Below are 21,473 nucleotides of genomic sequence, written 5' to 3' on the forward strand. Positions count from 1 at the left end.
AACACGGTACAACACCCTAGTACTAAAGAGGTAATAAAAATGCTAGGATTATTCTGCAATAACTCTTTAGATTCCTGTTGTGTTTGATCATATTAGAACTCACACATAAATGACTAGTGCCAAGGCTAAAAGTATGTCATAATGTTGTGTGTCAAGATGAAACCTCTTTAATCGGAAACTTTTCTGGATTGTTTTGGTTTATGATTCGTTTTCAGTTTACACAGAAGTATAACTATCTGGTTGTAGGTAATACATTCAATTCCTGACTTTCACCATTACTTGGCACGATTAAAAACTTTTGTGTATCCATTTCTGTCACTCTTGAAACCCGTCACTTTTTCTGAAACAATACAGGTGTCCTACAGGATTAGGCATTCTATATTAATTTCAATAGGCATTTGGTTACGGCGTGCAGTTAGTACTGCACAGTTTCCGCGTCAAATTTGCATTAGGCAGTAGCGTTAATAAGTATTCGGCATGTTTATTTTGTTTTTAGACTTTTGGATAAAATTGGTGGACGCGATAAATGAAGCAAAAACAGCCTAACCGATGTATACGTGTGTATAAATAATTTAACGAATTCCACTATGGAATAGAATTCCATGAAACAGCACCCCCACCATGAGTCATGATTGACAGGTGGAACACAGCGTCACTTTTGTTTTAAATGTAGAATAACATTTTTTTATCCCAACAAGCTTTTCATGTGTTCTATAAAGTCTGAAACACTTCCAAACCATCGAAACTTACAGGTAGAGGCAGACTGGCAAGTTCGCCGCTTTTGTAGCCTTGTTTATGTTCGGACTGACTGTGTTTCACTGCTTCGAATACTAATTTCCTATTTTTAAATAAAGCAAAATGTGATTCCTTACCCGATCACGCTGATTCATGAGGTGATTGTAAAAACTGACAGTTGGGGTGTATTTTTATTTTAATACCTATCGCGGCCATGTTAAAAAAACTTCCACCTCTCCCCACAGCACCTCGTAGCAGCCATCTTGATCAGCTGAATAAACAGCTGATCCAGGAGACGCTGACGTCATAGCATGGGCGGGACGAAGGGTCACGTAAACAGCGTACTTTTTGATTGGCATCTAAGGAAATAACGTTTAAAAATCATATGAATATTTTAATACTATAATGACTGTCTGTTCGAACCAGAATATCTGCAGAGAGATCACCATGACGTTTACTTTACAGTACAATTTATTTTACTGACCCGATTCTTTCGAACTTTCGATTTAAGTAAATGTGGAGGGCTGGGAATTTTTAATAGGATTTGGACAACAATAAAGATTGGACTGTATTAGAGACAGTACCAAATATTGAAAAAGTAGATGTATAAATGTTGTTAATGGCCCAATTCCTAGATGACATTGTGTTCCGAAATAGTCAGCGGTTCAACGATTCTGTTAGGAAGTCAGTCAAAGAAGAAAGCAGAAAAGGCCAACAGAGTGTAACGAAAAAGCTGCAGATACTAACATAGGTCTGGTCATTCTAGAGTTAAGGGGAAAAAAAGGTTTGCAAACAAGGGTATAGATGGCACGAAGTATTTATTATCATGTCTCTCACACGAGAATGTATTTTGGAAGAAAGTGTGATTTAAATGTTATAACGTGTCAGATTTGATGATTAATACTTGTAAACTAGTTACACCAAATAAAATATGTGTAATTCATTCGTTCGTATTTCTGAGACGAGATGTTTTAATATTTAGTACTATGGAATGCATCGTGAAAGTGTACAAGGTTTTTTTATGCATATTAAATGAGCACTTTGAGTGAAAACGCGCACGAGTTAGCAAGAAGGTTTGCTTATACCACACGTCTAGTGAAATACAGAATATTTTGACAGGGCTGGAGTATATTTAAATATTTGGACAACCTCGGGGTGTTGGGGTGGAGTAACTTTTGGAAAAGGGAGGTTCAGGTTAAAGAGGAGTGTGTTTAACTCGTGTGTGGGATGGTTTTTGAGTTGAGTGCTTGTTGTTTATCCTGACTACCTTGTTTTTCGGCTTGTGAAGTCAGAATAAAAATAAGTAAAACCATTGATTAGTTTTTTTTTTTGGACAATTACCACCACCTGCCTGCGAGATTTATTTTCCCGTCTGGGAAGGGATATTACAATATATGTGTGTGTGTGTGTGTGTATTTTATGAAAAAAAATAACCTGAAGATCCCATTACACTTCTTTATGTCTGGTGTACTTTGTAATAATGTTTTTCATACATTGGACGTACATCCGTATAATTGTATATGTGGATGTACATGTATATGTATGCAGAAATATAATTGAATAGAAAGATGGTTAAAAGTTTCTGTTCCACTTTTTTATAGCTGAGTTATTTAAGTTAAGACAACGTTACTTTCAATAGAAGATGTTGCTCAAAGTGCTTTACAAGATGTTAAAGAAAACAATGCAACTAAAGAGAAAAAATAAAAATAAATAATAATTTGGATTAATTAATAAATGAAATACAGAAAATAATAAATATGAATAAATCAAAATGCACTTATATTCAACATTTTTTTCTATAACACATTTTCAGGCACAGGATGTAGCTCAAAGAACTTTGCAAAATGTGAAAGAAATAGTTACAAAGGAAAGAAGATTAAAATTAGATTAGAATAATAATACATGAAAATAATACACACATGAGACAGGTACATATATTTAATAGATGGATATAAAATTAATAGAGAAGTAAAGTTCTTATATATGGAATTGTTTTTAAGTCCAATGATAATGTCAGATGGCTGTGAGGACAGAAAACAAAAAACACTAGTTAAGTTTGAGAAAAAACTAAATGTGCAGGGGTTTTAAGGCCAAAATACTGCACAGCCCCCACTGGGCATTCTACCTAACATAAATTGCATTAGCCTTTACATATTTCGCTGTACATTTTGTCCCAGAGGTTTTGTTCTTTTATTAATATTCACAATATAATAAGGTAGCTGTTTATTATGTTTTGCAGTGAAGAGATGTAAATATTAATTAGCATATTCAAGTGAAATATTTTAAGCCGACATTGAGCCGATTATGTTATTTTAATGCATTTGAGGTGCACTATAAAGTCTTTTACAAAATTTAGGACCTGCTTTTTGAATATGTAGTAAACTACAGAAATGGAATAATTGTGGTTATTTCTAGTGCCCTACAGCTCCCAGTGGCTGGGTTCATTTTCCAGCCAGATCACAGTATAGTTTGCTGTAGTGTTTTTCTGTCAACGGTTACTTTGATTCCTTCCTTCCTGATTCTTAAAGATGCAAATATTAGATGAATTGGTGTCTATGAATTGGCTTGACAATCATAGATGCGGGTGTAAGTTCTTATGTCCTGTGACAAACTTACCTCGCTTACAGTGTCTGTTCCTAATTCCAACTTGATTCTGCCAGAATGGTCTTGGGTTTCCAGTGATCTAGCATTTATAAAAGTGGGTTTAGAAATTTGATGAATGATTGGCATATGTATAAAAGGAAAAAAAAAACAAACCTTCTCAGGTCCACAACTCTTGGCATGAAGGAATACCTGAATAAAATGATGTGTATTGGTCACCTGTTCTGGGGCAGTCACATATTAGATATTAAAATAGTCCATTGAACTACCAAAAACTGTGGCACTGACATGAGTAACGATTGAGTTGAAAAATTCTGGAATATTGTATGAAATTCTATTCTTTGTCTAATCTGCTGTGATTATGTATTCCATACATTTAAGGCATTGACTGGATAAACTGAAGAGATGGCAATGGGCCTGAAAAATACTAAAGTACAGTTAAATGTGATTGTCATAATTGTAATCAAGGCACATCCTATCATCCTTTTGGTTAAAAAGAGAAATGAGAAATGAGTCCAACATCTTGAAAAATTATTTTTTTTGTTTGGGTTTTTTTTTTTTAACTTAAAGCTATGCATTCCCAATCTTAATAAATTAAGAGCATCTTTCATTTTGGTACACTGTAGCGCCCTTCCCTGAACATGTAAATGGATATACAAATATCTATCAATAATAAGACAAACAATAAATGAAAAAGAATAAAGAGCCATACATTTCATAGCAGCATTAGCACACTGTCTTGGATTGTAACCTTCAAGTGGCCGGGGCATATTCTTGTTCCAAGCATCATTAGGTCAATCTTAGTGGAAGAATTTTTTCCTTCTGGTAGAGTTATCTATGTGTGTCCAACAGGGATTGTTAGCTCCACAAATGGACCAGATTCAGCGATGCTTATTCCACTGTGGAAAGGTTGACCTACTTACAGAACACCTAGCTTGCATTAAAGAATCTGTTAGCAAATCCACAATCAGACTGTGCCAGGTGGCCCCCAGTAACAGATGTCAGAGATGAACACAGAAGTTACAGTAGCTAAGGGCTAAGGTGGCTGTCAGCATTTTGGTTATGTTCACTGGCTGCTTTTGGCAAGTGCAGAAGTTTGGGGGGGTGGTGGAAGGTTTATGGGGGGTGGGGGCACAATTCAAAACGTCCAAGGGTTGAACAGGTCAGCAGTTGTGGTGCTTTAGCATTTCTGTGGTCCTACTGTTGTGAGGTCTTAATTGTCAATGTTTGCTGACAATGCAACTTTTAATACAGTGGTCACAGTTTTCAATCCCATTTGATTGTTGGAGGCAGGAATCTGTGAGCACAAGTGACATGTGAATTTTAATTCACCAAACAAATTTCTGAAAATTATAGACATAAAACAGTCAGACTAGTAAATTTCTTTCTTGTACATCTAAAATATGTTCATTTTATGTATGAGTAAGATCTCTGGGTTAGATTAGATTTTCAAGTCATTTTTTACTACTGTTTACTGATTTGTGTTTTCAGGTTAGAGCATGAAGGATTCAGCTTGGTTATCTTACAGTCACCCTATGCTATTGAGCGCTTGAGCTTATTTATATAAGGTAATAATATTTTCTGTTAAGGGTAGATATAATTCATAAGTCTATATTTTTCTTACATATTAAAGTCAAGCATCAAAAAAACACAGAAAGTTAATAACAATCATTATAGAGAAGTGTTTACTTATACCTTACTTCAAACAAATGGAAATTCACTCAGTAGGATTCTTTTGGTATACATGTAAATCTACTAGGGTTGTTCAATCTGATGTCACATTCAGTAAGTAGGGTGTTTTAATAATAATCGGATTTCCAGCCCATTCTCATCACTCCTTGCTATAGCGAAGTATCTTTGCCAAATATGAAAAATGCAAGTAATGTTAAAACACCCCTAAAAAACTTTGAAGCATTTCCCAGTTACACTCAGCATTCTGTTTTGGGCATATTCTTCTGTCGTGATAAATGTGATATTAACCAGAAATTCATGAAAGTGGTAATTTATTATATTTCCTCCTGTTTTTTTGTTATCTTCAGCCATAAATTAATGCAGTTATGTTATGATTCTGCCTGCTCACAAATCCCAAAAAATTTAAAAGCCTCAAAAACGAAAGCCATACCTGCACACCCACATAAGTCTGATCCAAAAGTATAGGTGTCACTACTCCAAAGCAGTCTAGCTGCAAACTAAAGATTCTGGATAGAATAGTAAAGTCAAAAACATCCTACAAAAATTCATAAGTATACAAAGAAGAACATGGGCAGCAGAAAAGAGAAAGGAACCCAAAAAATGTCCCTAAACAGCTAACATAATTATAAGTAAATCTAAGTTAAAATTCAAAAACAGTACCCTATAAAGAAAGCCTGAAGTTAATACACCAGGGAATCCAATTACAAATGCAAAAACTGAAAGCCAAAAAGCAAGAGATAAATGCAGTATCGAGGCAGCCATTAAGTCCTTGATGGAAATAAATATCAAAGTAAGCTGCAGCAGTATAATACTTTTTCTGTATATTTTTCTGTTAATTGCAGTTAATTCCCCTTATTTCCTAATGATTTCTATGTATAACATCAGCTGCAGTGCTATAAATAAAGGGAGTTTAAAATCATCATCTGGAATTTGCCACTTAAGTCATGAATTGGTGTTTCTAAACTGTGTTACAAATCCTTTAAATATTTACATAGCACTGTCTACGTGGGCAATGGGTTACTCACCCTCCAACCCACTATATCCTAACTACAGGGTCACGGGGCTAAAGAAACTAATAAAACTTTTTTGAAAAATGTCCATACCAGATTCATTTAAGTACTGTATGTTTGCATGCATTGCTACAGAATATTTACAAAGGTTCTCTTGTACTTGACTTGTAGCCTACAGTGATGGTGGCAGCAAAATCGTAATGTTAACAAAACTGCCTCATAAACCATAACCTTATACATTTAATTTAGGTCCCTGAGATGAACAGGCTAATCCAATATAATCAAAACATTTAGTGAGACCTAAGTATAACAGTTATATTTTAATACTGACCCATGATTCCTGTTTATTGTGTCCATGCCAAAATATGCAAAGAGCACATTATCACCATCCACTTAATGAATAGTGAGCTTTTCAAATGAAAAGCCAGCTGTAGAGAGCTTTTTATTGAGTCAGGAGAAGTTGCTAATAGTGTCATCAATCAAGTCCTAAACATGATTTTTACTACATTTTATGCAAGTTTTAATTTAAGCCTTTTTCATAGTTGCTTATATTTTGAATTAAATCAGTCATTGGCAATATAATTGATCATTAAAAAACTGTAAAGAATGTCTGCTGTCTGTTTAGGGGCGGCACGGTGGCACAGTGGGTAGTGCTACTGCCTCACAGTTAGGAGACCCAGGTTTGCTTCCCGGGTCCTCCCTGCATGGAGTTTGCTTGTTCTCCCCGTATCTGCGTGGGTTTCCTCCGGGTACTCCGGTTTCCTCCCACAGTCCAAAGACATGCAGGTTAGGTGCATTGGCGATCCTAAATTGTCCATAGTGTGGGGGTGTACCCAGGGTTTGTTTCCTTCCTTGCGCCCTGTGTTGGCTGGGATTGGCTCCAGCAGACCCCCGTGACCCTGTAGTTAGGATATAGCGGGTTAGATAATGGATGGATGTCTGTTTAGCAAAAATAATTACAGTCCAGAAATGATATTATCTGTTCTATTTCAGCCAGGTTTCCTCCCCTGACTGGAGTTCAGATCCTTGTTTTATTTCTCTTTGGTTAATTTTTCATTCAGTTGTTTATATTAATTGTAGTTCTGTTTATTTGCATTATTGCTGTTTGCATTATTCTATACCAGTAATGGCTGACTGCACGATAACGTGCAGTGAATACACTTGACTTATAGTTTTCATATTCTTTCTCTGATGCGCTTGCTGCTTCCTGAGCTGCTCTTCTTTTTTCCACCCTAGCGGCCTGCTTCTTCTCTTCTTCCGTTGCCATCTTTTTGCATTAAAACTGATCAAGTCAGTGTTTGTGTTGCAATTACTTAGTGTGTTTTTCTTAATTTTTCACTTAAGCTGGCACTTAAGTCTTCAATCTGCCTCAAGAATGATTTAAGATATGAAGAGGAAGGGAGTGATGGCAAAGGTGGTAGGGATGAGAGCGGTGCCCGTACACATTCACCACATGGCCTCCCGGCTGCACGCTGCAGAGAGCTGATTCTACAATAAAATAAAAAAATATTAAAAAGAGTAATAAAAATCATCACCCTGAAAGGAGGTAGTAGTGATCACATAGTATTTGTTGTACCAAATTTCAGGTCAATAGTTCAAATGGTTTGCAAGCTACAGTTGATTTAAAATCCTGGACAGAGAAACAGACAGCCACGGTAGCATATTATACAGTATAAGAAGATTTTGTCTATGTATGTATGCCTCGATTACATTCCTTGTGTTATGTGGGTGATTCCCCAAAAGGTGGGGCCACCAGCCCATCACTGCAAGGGACTGCTCTCAGCCCTATAAAAGCGGGGGTTAACTCAAAGTCCCTTGCGGTTTATTCGAATGTGCTTGAGAGTAGGTGAGTGTTTATTGCCATTCTCTCTGTGCTTTGTGCTATTGTATTTTTTTATTTTTGTATCATTTTGCTCTGTTCTTGACCACTCTTTGGACTTTGTATTGGAACTTTTTTCACCATGGATTACCTTTGCCTTTTCAGGCAATGCCTGTTTGCCTTTTATGCTCCATGGGCATTCTTAATAATAAAATAATAATTCTTTGCATTTATATAGTGCTTTTCTCACTACTCAAAGCGCTCAGCAATTGCAGGTTAAGGGCCTTGCTCAAGGGCCCAACAGAGCAGAGTCCCTTTTGGCATTTACGGGATTCGAAATTACTAAGCATTTTTGTGAAGAATAAATTATTTTATTTATTAAAATTCTGTGTGCCCTTATTAGTAGCCGGGTTTGATGGTTTCCCCCTGTAGTGGGCATTTTTCGATGTTTTATGATACTTTGTGCTTGTGAACCCTTGAGATTCATATCAATTATCTATGGTTGTCAAAAATACAGTATATTGTACTGTATACAATGGGACTAGCAGCTAAACCACCACTACTAGCGTTGACCGATATAATGCTAAGAAATGGATGAGTGCGGATGAGTCTAAGGGTGTCAGTATTCTTATGTTGTGAAGCAAATGTCACTGTCTTGCATTTTATAAAACATCAGTTTGTTTCCCATAAAATAGCTTGAATAGACATGCTGTCCTTCATCTACCCAATGAAACTGTAAGAATCATATACCTTTTGACTAGTTGTGAAGTTGCATACATAAAGGGATAATATGATATTATAGGTCTGCTTTTTTAATAATTAAAAATAAACAAACACTAAAAAAAACTTGCAAATTTATTGTACATACTGATCTACTTTTGTGACTGAACTGTTACCAACAATTATTTATCTAAATATTTGTAAAAATCATGTTCATGTTACATCTGTTTATTTTTAGTTGCATTCTCATATAATAATAAACTGAAATTTTAGTGATTGGCAATAATGGATATAATAAGGTTATTAGAAATAAACTTGATGCATTAGGATTAAAAGTCAAGACAGAGAATTTAGGGGTAAATGTTGACTGTGACCTGAATTTTAAATCGCATATTCATCAGACCACTAGAACAGCATTTTTTCACCTAAGAAACATAGCAAAAGTTAGACCTCTTATATCATTGAAAGATGCTGAGAAATTAGTTCACGCTTTTGTTTCAGTCGACTAGATTACTGTAACGCACTCCTCTCAGGACTATCCAAAAAAGACATCAATCGACTGCAACTAGTGCAGAATGCAACTCCTAGAATCCTAACTAGGAAAAGAAAATCCAAGCGCATTTCTCCAGTTTTGATGTCACTACACTGGTTACCTGTGTCATTCAGAATTGACTTTAAAATTCTGCTTATGGTTTACAAAGCCTTAAATAATCTTGCTCCATCTTATATATCGGCGTGTCTGACATCTTGTATTCCAAATCGTATCCTTAGATCTTCAAATGAGTGTCTGCTTAGAATTCCAAGAACTAAACTTAAAAGAAGTGGTGAGGCGGCCTTCTGCTGTTATGCACCTAAAATCTGGAGTAGCCTGCCAATAGGAATTTGCCAGGCTGATACGGTGGAGCACTTTAAAAAACTGCTAAAAACACATTACTTTAACATGGCTTTCTCATAATTTATTTTAATTTAATCCTGATGCTCTGCATATTCAATTAATTATCATTACTATTCATGGTGGCCCCAAAATCCGTACTAAGCCCTACTCTCTCTTCTGTTCTTTATCCAGTTTTCTGTGGTGGTGATCTGCGCCACCACCACTTAATCAAAGCACCATGATGTCACTACATTGATGGATTAAAGGCCAGAAGTCCACGTGAGCATCATCATCAAGTCCTTCCATGAGAACCCTGAATACAATGAGGACTGATCATTTATGTTAGGCAGAATGCCTAGAGGGGGCTGGGCGGTCTCGTGGCCTGGAAGCCCTGCAGATTTTCTTTTTTTTCTCCAGCCGTCTGGAGTTTTTTTTTCTGTCCTCCCTGGCCATCGGACCTTACTTTTATTCTATGTTAGTTAATGTTCTCTGATTTAAATTTTTACTTTGTCTTTTTTCTCTTTCTTCTTCATGTAAAGCACTTTGAGCTACACTATTTGTATGAAAATGTGCTATATAAATAAATGTTGTTGTATAATGTGAAAAGCACCTACTGCCTGTTTGTTTGCCTCTCCGCCCATCTGCCTGCATGAAACTACTCTGCTTCCACTGGACTAATTTTATTTAAATTTGGCACACTTATATTTCATATTTGTCAGGAAAATTTAATATTCATTGAGATATGTTAAATATAGCACACTATACAAACTTCTGAAATTTCTAAATTTCCCATTGAAAATCATAGGAGCATTTGTGAACCTGTCTATCTTAAAAACTGAGAAACACTCTGAAACAGATTAGTTTACTGCTTCCAAATGACTTAGAGAAAGGTCACTTTAAGTTGTATTTTTTGTATACTCGACTGACAACCACTCTTGACAGCAAGACTTCTTCTGCTGCTTGAGGTAAGTTAACTGTAAAAGCAAAAAAACAGATTATATTCATTATTTCCAGTACATTACACTAAAGACAACCTCAGGGCTGCATCATATGTTCATTTTGATTAGTGTATGGTATTTGTCTGACACTGTAATTTATTGGAAGAGCAGTAGCACTGCTCTCCCTCATTTTCCAAATAAAACACTTTGACTTTGATATTTCAACAAAGATTTTAACTCTTCACAGGATAAGTCTTTCAAAAATGTTATGTTCAAGAAATTTGAACAATGTTGGTAAAATTACATAATTTGAGTGATTTTTTGACAGGATTAAAAGTACAGAGGTCATAATAATGAAAGTGGTTACACTGTGGTTAAGATTAGAGTTGAGGGAGGTTTATCTAACTTAGAGTGACATAACACAAGCTTGCATGAATGTCACGTGTTTCCTTTCAGTCATTGAGCTCCACAGCTTACAGTGTCTGCCGCCAGATACCTCTCACTCTGAATCATGTCTGAAAGCCAAAATTTAAATAATAAGTAGACCAAGCATAATAAGTAGGCTGAGTATAACTCTTTCTTCTTTATTAATTAATCAGTCAATTTATTTATTTTATATAACACATTTTACATCAAGTAACATCGCATAAGCACACACGACTACAAAGTTATACAAAGATATTACAGCTGTTTAAGATTTATCACACTGTGACAGTGAAACTCTGGATTAAGTTTCATGTGACTTGACATCATGTCATAATACAAAGCAATAAGCTAAATGGAGGTGATTGACAGTAAATGTTGACAAAAGCACCCCAGAGTCAGGATTCTAGCTTTCCTGCCTATTTTGTGCAATGCTGCAATCTGCAGCCATATAAAATAACATTCAGATACAGTATCTGAATGTTATACGGTAATAGTTTTTTACAAACAGTATATGTTTCAAGGCAGCTTATTATAGTACATTATAGTAGTCTATTTTACAAAATAAATCATTAAATTTAGTAATAAACATATTCATTATTGAAATATAAAAATACACAAGTTGATAAAAATACAGTTTTAAAGAAGAACAATTTTCCCTGATGTTTTCACTTGTACTTCAGAACATGGCACTCTTTCTTCTTTGGTCGAGAACCCATCCCGAGGGATTGATGTCCAGCTGTAACATTTTCATTACCCATATATCTTTTTGGGCCCCTTGAAGAAATTCATCCAGGGAAAGCTGCCCTGCAAGGCAAGTTAGAATTTATTTTAGATTGTTGGGACCTATGGAAATTTTCACATTAGAGCTTGTATACCTTCCACAGTTTCAAAAAGCTATTTGTGTCTCTTCTATGTACCAATATCTAAGATGGAACTACCCTATGGAAGGTATTTTCTACAAAAATGAAAATGAAAATCATACAATGAAAACCCAAAATCAAGATTTAAACACAGTCGAAGTGAGAAGCATACTGTCGATAGAAGTGGCTCTACAGCTACGAAGGACAACAAATTGAGGGAAATCAAGGTGCATAGCATTGACCCATGTTATTTGCATGTTGAGAACTTGAAAATGCAAAGTGGAAAAGAAAAATTCAATGAGCAGCAGTTGGCGCCACTGTATTGCATTTTACTTTTCATTTTTGCAGCTTCATTGCAGTTCAGGCTGAAAATGAAACTGCAAATGGGGTTACTTTATTTTCATTTTTCCAGCATTTTTGCACACAGAACTTGAAAATTAAATTGCAAATGGGGTTATTTTATTTAGATTTTAATTTTTGCAGCATTTTTATGTGCAGACTTTGAAAATGAAATTGCAAAATATAGATTGCATTTTCATTTGTAATTTTCATTTTCATTTTTGCAAAAAATACCTCCCATACTACCCAGCATCCTTCAGTATCACCTTGCAAAGAGCAATGAGAAGCTATCAGCTTTAAACACACTGAATTTGAAATTTCTCACATCCGTTTCAGACTTTTTTCTCAGAAACTTGTCTGTACAGTACTGCTTAAATTATTGCTTTTTATTTAATATAGAAATATAGTAAAAGATGTAATTTGCCTGTTTCAAGTAGAATTCTTTCCTGTACGCTTCTAACAAGTGATCAGATTATGAAGCTAGTTGCATGACACCCTGCTACAGTTTTCTTTTGTATTGTACTTGATGTGTTGTAATTGTATTTAATTTTAACAGAACAGCACACTTCCTTTTTTCCGCAGTTTCTTACATGAATAGGTTACAATAGCTCATTCTTTAGAACTCAGCCTTTCACATTGAAGAGCATCTCATTCATGTAGTGTGACCTAATGTACAGTATACTCATGAACCAAAGCTGACCTTTGAAATCACTCCAGAAATAAGTAAATGTTTCTTGTTGAAAATAAAAAAATCAAAACAAAACCAAATAAACAAAAACAAACAAACAAACAAACTTGGAAGTGGAGAATCAAGCAAAGGCATGCAGCAGGGAGGTAAAGTTGTCAAAACCAGGTAGAGGAAAGATGATGGAAGGCCTGAAAGAGTGTATATTTAGGCAGAGAAAAGCGGTGTCTATTATCTCTTCTTCTGGTCGTCAGTAGACCCAATTCATTTCTGTTCTTTTGTGATTGCTTTTATTCTCTCAGTGTCTCCTGGCGAGTGAGTATATTAAATTAAAATGTAGTTAGATGTCTGTATTTTTCTGTGGATTAAATTTGATTTTACTCAATTCCTTAATTAATTTTTGGTATGCTTAAAATCCATGTTTTTTGTCATTTATATTATTTGTTTCCATTTTGTTAATGATGAGGTGAGTTGCATTTTCTATGTAAGGACACTTTTTGTTATGGTTTTTGCATGTATATGCATAAGAATTGGTGAAGCATTAAAGCTATCCTGTTACAACAGAGGGGTGAAATGACATCTTATTTCTGTATAATATTCTCAAAATTTAAACAAATAATTGTATTTGAATTTTTTGATAATAATTCATTTTTTCTTTCTCATCATTGATCTCTGGTATAGCACCATAGAAAAGTTCATCTAATCAGTTGACTTTTTCCTATTCCACAAAGACGACCACTGTGTTTTGTGCTCAGACCTAAGTAACCTCTAAAACTAAATAAACCAGCAGCAACATGCTTTTATTTTTTGAAAAAGGCCCTCTCTATCTCTTGCCAAATGAAACTATATACATGTCAGGCACAGAGATAGCCCCACATTATAAACTTGATGACTACAGTTATAGTATTTTGAAAGAATCACTTATGCCTCCTCTACAGTAATTTCTTACCCATATCAAAATTATTTTTTTCTTGCATTATTAATTTTACATTCAAAATGAGTGTAAGGGTGAATACTCATTTATGAAAAGATTAACATTAAAAATGGGTTTTGCTTTAGATCAAATACTCATATGTAAATAAATCTACAAATAAATGGTGGACTAATTTGTTATGTTATTAAAAATGTGTTTCAATATCTATCTATCTATCTATCTATCTATCTATCTATCTATCTATCTATCTATCTATCTATCTATCTATATACATATATACACACACACACATATATATATATACTAGCTAAATAGCATTCCTCCTGCGCCTCTCCCTTGTATCATCATGTGTCTCAACCTCTCCAACTTCTGTTGCCCTCCAAGTACCTGCAGCATTCTTCCTATACCTCTGCTCAGTATCCTCATGTCTGCACCTCTACTGCCTTAAGTGCACCCTCAGTGTTCCTCTGACGGCTTTCCTCGGTATCCCTGTGTGTCTACAACCTCTGCTGCCTAACACTTCCTCACTTAATGGTGTTCCCTTAAAGCCTGCTTCTCATACTCACTCATTTTGAATCACCTTTCTTTTCTTCTGTATGATTTTTGATTACCACCAATAGTAGATGAGTCACTATTAAACGCTGTGAAAAAATTATTTGCATTATGGTGAATTCTTTCCATGTTTGAAGATGAATCAGATTGCACCTCATTAGTATTTAGTCACCCTATGTTGCACAGTACGTTATTCACTTTGTCATTGTGGAAATACTGTACACCATTTTAACTCCTTTTTTCTAAAAAAAAAAAAAGTCACAATCAGGAATTTAACTTTGTACCTCTAAAGAATTGTGTCATCATCCCTACCACTGAGCAATAAAGGCAATTTAACCAATCAAATCAAAGTCAGACTAACCAATCAGATTGCTCAGAGGAACTGGACACACACACACACACACACACACACACTAAACACTCACAGACTGTACCATTTTATTATATAGTAGATAAGTACTTTTGTTATGTATGTCCTTATATATACATGGGGTTGATAAAAACATTTTAAGCCTGAACCTAAACATAGTATTCTGCAATGCTAGTTCTAATTCTTAAATTTTCTGTTTGTGGTTTATCTTGTATACTGTATTTGTTGTTTCAGAATCTAATCAACATTGGTGGTGCAATGTTCAATATCAAGAACTATGTACTGTTTTTGCAGATTTATTTTTAGCTACTCAAAGGTTACTTGCACCAGTCCACTTCCTAAGTCGCAGTCAATTGATAAAGCATAAAATGCCTCATGGCAGAGCATCTCTTGAAGATGACCCAAAATATAGTAGGCCTGACATAGTATGAAAGCATTAATGCCATGAAGTCAATTGTAATAATTAATTTAAGAGTATCAGTAACTGTAAGAGGAAACACTTTAGGGATTAGCTTTACAATATTAAGTGAATCTGTTCTTCATGAACAAATAAAAATGAAGCATCACCATATCCACTGTCTTAATGAAAAACAAATTAGTTAATACAAACTGGTAGAAATTAGGAAATAACAGTAGATTAAATCTGAATACATCATTATAATTCAGAGTCTAAACAACAAATAGAAATAAAGGATGCATGGAGATTTTAAAATATCAGAGAAAATTAAAGCACAAAACAGTGACAACAGGAGCATGTACATAATTTGTGTAAGATGTTGAGGGTGTAGTCTATACTGATTACATGACAAAGAAGGGCAGCATAACTGTTCCATATTTATACTATTTGACAGTTGTGGCAATTAGTCGGGATAAAGAAACACTCTGCTCTTCCTTATATTGCATGGGTTGCAAAGGTTACTCTGTGAAACTGTAAATCAAAGGGATACCACACCCATCCTATTGTCCAAACTTGGCACCATAACTACTGTCTGTTTTGCAATCTAAAGAACTATATCTGAAGGACACACTATAATGTATATGTCAGATCAGCTACAGAAAAGTGATTTCACAAGCAAGGCAAAACATTTTATTTTTATTTGAGTGTTATAGAAAAGCTTTGTAAATATTACAAGTAACAGATATTTTAGCAATCACAGGGATTCTAATAAAAGTAAAACTTATTTTACTGTTATATGTCTTAATAGATCAGGATCAATACATTTTGAAAGAAAAGGTTATATTATATATTTAAATATTTACCATCTCCATTTTCATCCACCAGTTGAAATATTCTGTCACAGACCTCGTCTGGTGTAAGGAGTTCACAATCAATGTCTTGCTTGGAGCTTTTTTTTAAATTGTAAATCGCCTGTTAGAACAAATAAAAATTAACAAAATGATATGCCAGAAAAAATTAAACATGCAGCCAACAGTCGTGTAAAAAAAAATAAGTATACCCCATGAAGTGTTTTTTCTTTTTTAACCTAATGCCATGTCAGGTACAAATGCTTCAGAGTCATCTTCAGAGCTCTGTATTTGTGAGCAATTCCATCCAAAGCCAAGAAGGGGGTGTGCCATCATCAATATAATTTTCATCTTTGTCCACAGTCCAGAAGCTTCTGGACCAGAAGAGCACTGAGGTCATTTACACATCCTTCACCAAGTTTGCCCCTCCAAGAACCGCCAGATAAAATAACCACTGCAACCAGAATTTACTACTAGATGTACAGCAACACTTATGGGCATAGATGTTTATTCCCTATGGGTACCTGCTCATGTAGATATTCCGGGAAATTAGATAGCAGATAACCTGGCTAAACAAGCACTTAGTATTAACAGTATAGATGTAACAATGCCATTGCATAAAGAGGAAGTAAGAGACTTAATAAAAAAGATCAGTTAAGTCAATTTGTCAACAGAACTGGGACAAAGAAAAAAAAGAAAGGCATCTCTATGAAATTCAGGAGGTGGTGGGGAAGATCAAGATAGGTGGGAGAAATAGGAGAGAGGAAGTTATAATCACAAGATTTAGTCTTGGACACGCAGGATTACATGAATCTCTGCTTAGAAAAAATAAGCATGAAACAGAGATGTTCAGAAGATGTTTTTTTCCTGAAACAGTAAAGGATATATAAAACGGAATGCACTGCTTATAAGGAACAAAGATTGCATCTTTTTGAAAACTTGAGAGCCGTACTGCACCATTTACATTAGTCTCCCAACCTGCATAAAAACCCAGAAGAAGAAGAAATTGCCATTTATTAATTTATTATTGACCACTATGCACTCTCTCTGTTTTTAAGTTCAGCATTGGGTGTATTTATTTGCACCCTGGTATGCCTATTTATTTTGATTATTTTTAAACTTCTGCAGCATTAAATGAGTTTGGTAGATTATTTAGCTTATCAACCTGACAGGCAACTTAAACAGTAAGTTTACCATGTCAGTCTTTGAAATCTCTGGCAGGGTCTCCCCATGACCACGGGATGGGTAGGCCTTTCTTTGCTCAAACACTAGAGAACAATTTTAGGTGCAGAATTAAAGGCCTCTCAGAAGAGGGAGCTGAAATCGACCATCATCTCCATATGGGATGTTGTCAATACCAAACCCATTTTGATGTTTCTCATACCATATGATATTGTGACTGATTGTTTGGGAATGACCATATCATTGTGCATGTTGAAAAAGACTAAGGTGGAGCTGGACATAAAATGAACGCTAGAACTTAAGATCATTAAGGTACGCCATAGCCACTGGTCTAACCCTGTCCTTCTTGTGCCAAAACTGGTGGTAGTTAGCACTTTTGCAATGACGTCCATCATTTCAACCAGGTCTCCCAATTTGATATTATCTTATACTTTGAGTGCACAACCTCATTGAGTGGCTGGGTAAAGCTACATATTTAACTAATATCAATATGGTAAACGTTTATTGGCAAATTTCTTTAATGGAATCTGCCAAAGAAAAAACTGCGTTCAGTACCCCCAAGTACCTGTAGACACTGGCAATACTGTGTCTTGCCTTTTGGGCTTGACAGAGTACCAGTGACATTCAAACATCTAGTAGACAAACTTCTATGTCCCCTTACTGTCTATAGTGCTGCCTACCTGGATGACATGATCATCTATTCCACCACATGGAAAAAACACGAGCCACATTTTGGCCACATTGCAGTCCATTCACAAAGCCGGTCTCCACTTAATCAAAAAATATATATTATTTTCAGACTTAACTGAAGTTAAGTATTTAGGCTACATGGTGGCTCATTGTATGTCTAACCACGTCCATTAAATTGTTGTCAGCTGACTCCCTTTGTTCCCTTTTCACATTGGACACATCAAAATGTGTCTTCATGTTAGAAGTTTCTTTAGATAGAGGTGATGTAATTAAAAAAAATGAAAATTTGAATTTGCAATATTTTATCCAATGAAAAATTAACAGTCATTTAATTTCCGTCTGTGGAAAATGTAGGTACACCCTTGGCTCTAGTTGCTAGTGTTGCCCCCTTCAGCAGAAGCAACCTGGAACCTAGAAGCAAATTGGTGTTTACTATCACAATACCACTGTCTGACATTGACTGACAGTCCATTTCAAATCCCTTCACAGCTTCTCAATGGGATTCAAATCTCGACTTTAACTTGACCTTTCCAGAACTCCCCATTTCCTTCTCTTCAGGTATTCCTTACTAGTTTTACTAGAACAGTATATGTTTAGGGTCATTGTCATGTTGTAAGGTTTACATTTTTTGAGCTTTAATCTTATGACAAATGATCTAACATTATCGACAAACACCCTCTGGTACAATGAATAATTAACACTAATTCTATGATGGAAGGCTGCCCAGCCCTGATGATAGATAGATAGATAGATAGATAGATAGATAGATAGATAGATAGATAGATAGATAGATAGATAGATAGATAGATAGATAGATAGATAGATAGATAGATAGATACTTTATTAATCCCAAGGGGAAATTCACATAATCCAGCAGCAGTATACTGACACAAAAAACAATATTAAATTAAAGAGTAATAAAAATGCATGTAAAATCAGACAATAACTTTGAATAATGTTAGCATTTACTCCCTCGGATGGAATTGAAGAGTCGCATAGTGTGGGGAAGGAATGACTCTTCAATTCCACCATAAACCATAACATTTCCAAAACCATGCTTTACTATTGGTTTCAGTTTCTTAGTCAAAAACTGTCTTTGGTTTTCACTAAACATGTCCTCAGGTACTGTAGCCAAGTAATTATATCTTTGTATTGTCTGCATAGAGCACATTGTTCTAGGTGTTCTTTGTCTAGATGTTCAGTTACTAACTTTAGTCTTGCCCTGATATTCTTCCTGGACAGACAAAAAAGTCCAGTGTCCACACCTCCCTGTTTCTAATGGTAGACTCATACATTTTGACATAAAAAATACATGTAGGTGTTGTGTTGAATTTCTGGAGTTCTTAGAGACTTCTTTCAGCATCTTGTGTTCTACACTCAGGGCTGAACTTGGTGCGACAGCCTGGCCTGGACAAGATGATAGTGATATGAAATGTGCTCCACTTGTAGATGATCTTCCGGACAGTGGAATGGTTCATTTCAATAATTGTTTGAAGATCTTTTCAAATTTCTTCCCAGCCTGAAAGGCATCTATAACCTTTTATTCTAAATGACCCACATAGCTCTTTCAATCCATGCATGGTAATGCACATTTCAACTGCAAACCAATCTAAATGCATGATGTTTAAATGAAGCAGTTTTTCCAAGATTCTTTGTAATGAACTTCTAATCTTTTTTGCCTGATTCTAATTTTAGATATCTGAGGTAGTGCTAAATGTAGAGGTGTGCCTACTTTTTCCACATGTGAAATCTGCACGTATATTTTTTTAAATTATACAATGGACTATACAAAATGATGGCGTGACACATGTTATATTATATCACCTTTTTATAAAGATTCTGTTTAAATGAAGATCAAGTCTTGATATGTTCACATTTGTTATAAAAGTAAATACATTTCATGTGGTGTGTATTTACTTTACAAATGACTATACATCCACAAATTGAATGTGGCATTCTGTACGTGTTGTTCCAATAACTTAAACTTCTTGTCTATCTGTGACGACAGTTTTATTTGTTTCTGGCGTTTTAAGATAAGCAGGATTAAACGATTAAAAAAAAGAAACGTAGGATTCCCCCAGCTTTAGGTGTCAGCTCTGTCGACGACCCATTTTTGTCCTGCAGTGCCCTCCACAACCTTAAGATTTGTAAGGGAGAAGGAGGTGCAGCCAGGTAGCTACCAACTTAGTGTTTGCAGAGTATTTATTTTCAGTAGATTTGGGAAAACGATGACAAATAAAACAAAACGAAAAAGAGAACGGCAATTAAATCGATTCAAAACTTTAAATCATAGCAGTAACTTGTTCACGCTAAGTGAATTAATGCATGTGACGTTAACTTTAAATTGCATATTCGCCGAGTGTGTTAGCTTACAGTGTATTCTTAATGAAACGAAATTCTCTTAAGAGTACTGCGCCCATCATTCCCAAAATCCACAGCCAATACAATATGCCTCAAGTTTTCCACCTAAAATTATCGATGGATTTTACCTTGAGGATTTCCAAGAGTTCCGTTTTGTCCACGCATCCACTCCCGTCTTTATCGTAGATTTTGAAGGACCATTTGAGTTTGTGTTCCAGCTTCCCTCTTAAGACAAGATTCAAGGCAGCCACGTATTCCAAAAAATCAATTGTGTTATCCTACATTGAAACAAGCACAGTTTTCCGTTAGAAATGTTACTCGTGTATAATCTATAGGAATATTACCAGAAACATAATGATTACAAACATTACCTTATAAAAATTCGAACTTCGTTTTTATACATTTAAATTAATAGATGTATTTAAAATAAAAGTTAAAGTTAAAAAAGGAAGGTTTTATAGCTGAAATGAGTCCAAGCGGGTGAACTTACATACGTAAAAGATGACGAAGAAGCATATATGTACATGCCTGCTAAATTCAAATTAATTTTCTTGGATAATTATATGCAAGTACTCATATATGTCACATAACATTATATTTTAAGTCTCTTAGTTTTAGTTGCTTAATCAATATTATTACTGATGAAGCAAGTTTTCGAATAATAACTCGGGTTGATATTTTAAGATTAGTTCGTCAAAATCAGAAACTTTAAATAAACTCTGTTAGTCGGCAGAACAACAGCCCTGCTCCTCACCCCGTTTTTATCAAAGGCTCTGAACATACTCTCAGCGTACTTTGCGGCTTCTCCGCTGGCGGCTATTCCAAAAAACTGTTTAAATTCGTGCAAATGCAACGATCCGCTCGGACACTCGATCACAAATTTTTTGTACATCTCCTGAAGATCTGCCACGTCGATCTCTTGTCTTTGCGCCGCCGATGTTTGACCCATGTTGGCTGTGTCCTTCGTGCGGAAGGGAGCGCCACTGGCTCCGCGTTCTTTTTTCTTTGCCTCTGTACTCTGAATAGGTGGACAGCCTTATATACTGGTCTGTCGAAGAGACTGGGAAATACTGTGTCGGATGACGCACTGTAGATCTAATAATAGAGCACACCGTGTAATCTCCAGCTACGATCACTACGAAAAATATTTTGCCAACAGGCACCAATAAAATACGCTAAACTAGATTCTGTACATGGTTATTATTATTTTTTTTTTTCCTCAGAAGTACGTTTGTAACACAATATTCTTCAGTATCATCCTTGTGCTGAACTGTCGCATTGACTTTATATCATACTTTGCTTTAGTTATATTGACACGTCAGGTTGTCCATGCCTCAAGTATCCTTTCAGCTTTTATTCCACTTAAGACACGCTATTTATTCTCATTGATAAATATGGACTTTAATATTGACGAGGATAAAGTATGCATGTATTCTTTTC

The 21,473-nt window shown here is 35.3% G+C and overlaps 2 protein-coding genes across 2 annotated transcripts in view; both read right to left on the reverse strand.

The window, feature by feature from the left end:
* The window catches only part of LOC120523264 (golgin subfamily B member 1-like), a 92,078-nt gene extending 91,076 nt beyond the window's left edge, over positions 1-1,002 (reverse strand). Inside the window, exon 1 of the mRNA XM_039744472.1 lies at positions 873-1,002. The gene's annotated coding sequence lies outside the window, so the exon portion shown is untranslated. The remainder of the gene's footprint in view (positions 1-872) is intronic.
* A 9,951-nt stretch (positions 1,003-10,953) lies between these two features.
* On the reverse strand, positions 10,954-21,124 carry LOC120526130 (guanylyl cyclase-activating protein 2-like). The gene is made up of 4 exons (XM_039749087.1): positions 20,788-21,124; positions 20,162-20,311; positions 15,816-15,924; positions 10,954-11,619 (listed from the first exon to the last, which is right to left on the reverse strand). The coding sequence occupies exons 1-4, from the start codon at positions 20,980-20,982 to the stop codon at positions 11,492-11,494; spliced, it is 582 nt and encodes a 193-aa protein (XP_039605021.1). The 5' UTR covers positions 20,983-21,124; the 3' UTR covers positions 10,954-11,491.
* Positions 21,125-21,473: the final 349 nt, after the last annotated feature.

The sequence above is a fragment of the Polypterus senegalus genome, chromosome 1, assembly GCF_016835505.1.
Source record: "Polypterus senegalus isolate Bchr_013 chromosome 1, ASM1683550v1, whole genome shotgun sequence".
Classification (NCBI taxonomy): domain Eukaryota; kingdom Metazoa; phylum Chordata; class Cladistia; order Polypteriformes; family Polypteridae; genus Polypterus; species Polypterus senegalus.

What these genes read in the sequence shown, in the direction of transcription:
- LOC120526130 (XM_039749087.1), bottom strand. Translation starts at nt 20,982, where the DNA reads ATGGGTCAAACATCGGCGGCGCAAAGACAAGAGATCGACGTGGCAGAT. An exon ending in AACTCTTGGAAATCCTCAAG is followed by an intron (nt 15,925 to 20,161) that starts GTAAAATCCATC and finishes TTGTTCTAACAG; the next exon opens with GCGATTTACAATTTAAAAAA. An exon ending in GGTGGATGAAAATGGAGATG is followed by an intron (nt 11,620 to 15,815) that starts GTAAATATTTAA and finishes CTTGCCTTGCAG; the next exon opens with GGCAGCTTTCCCTGGATGAA.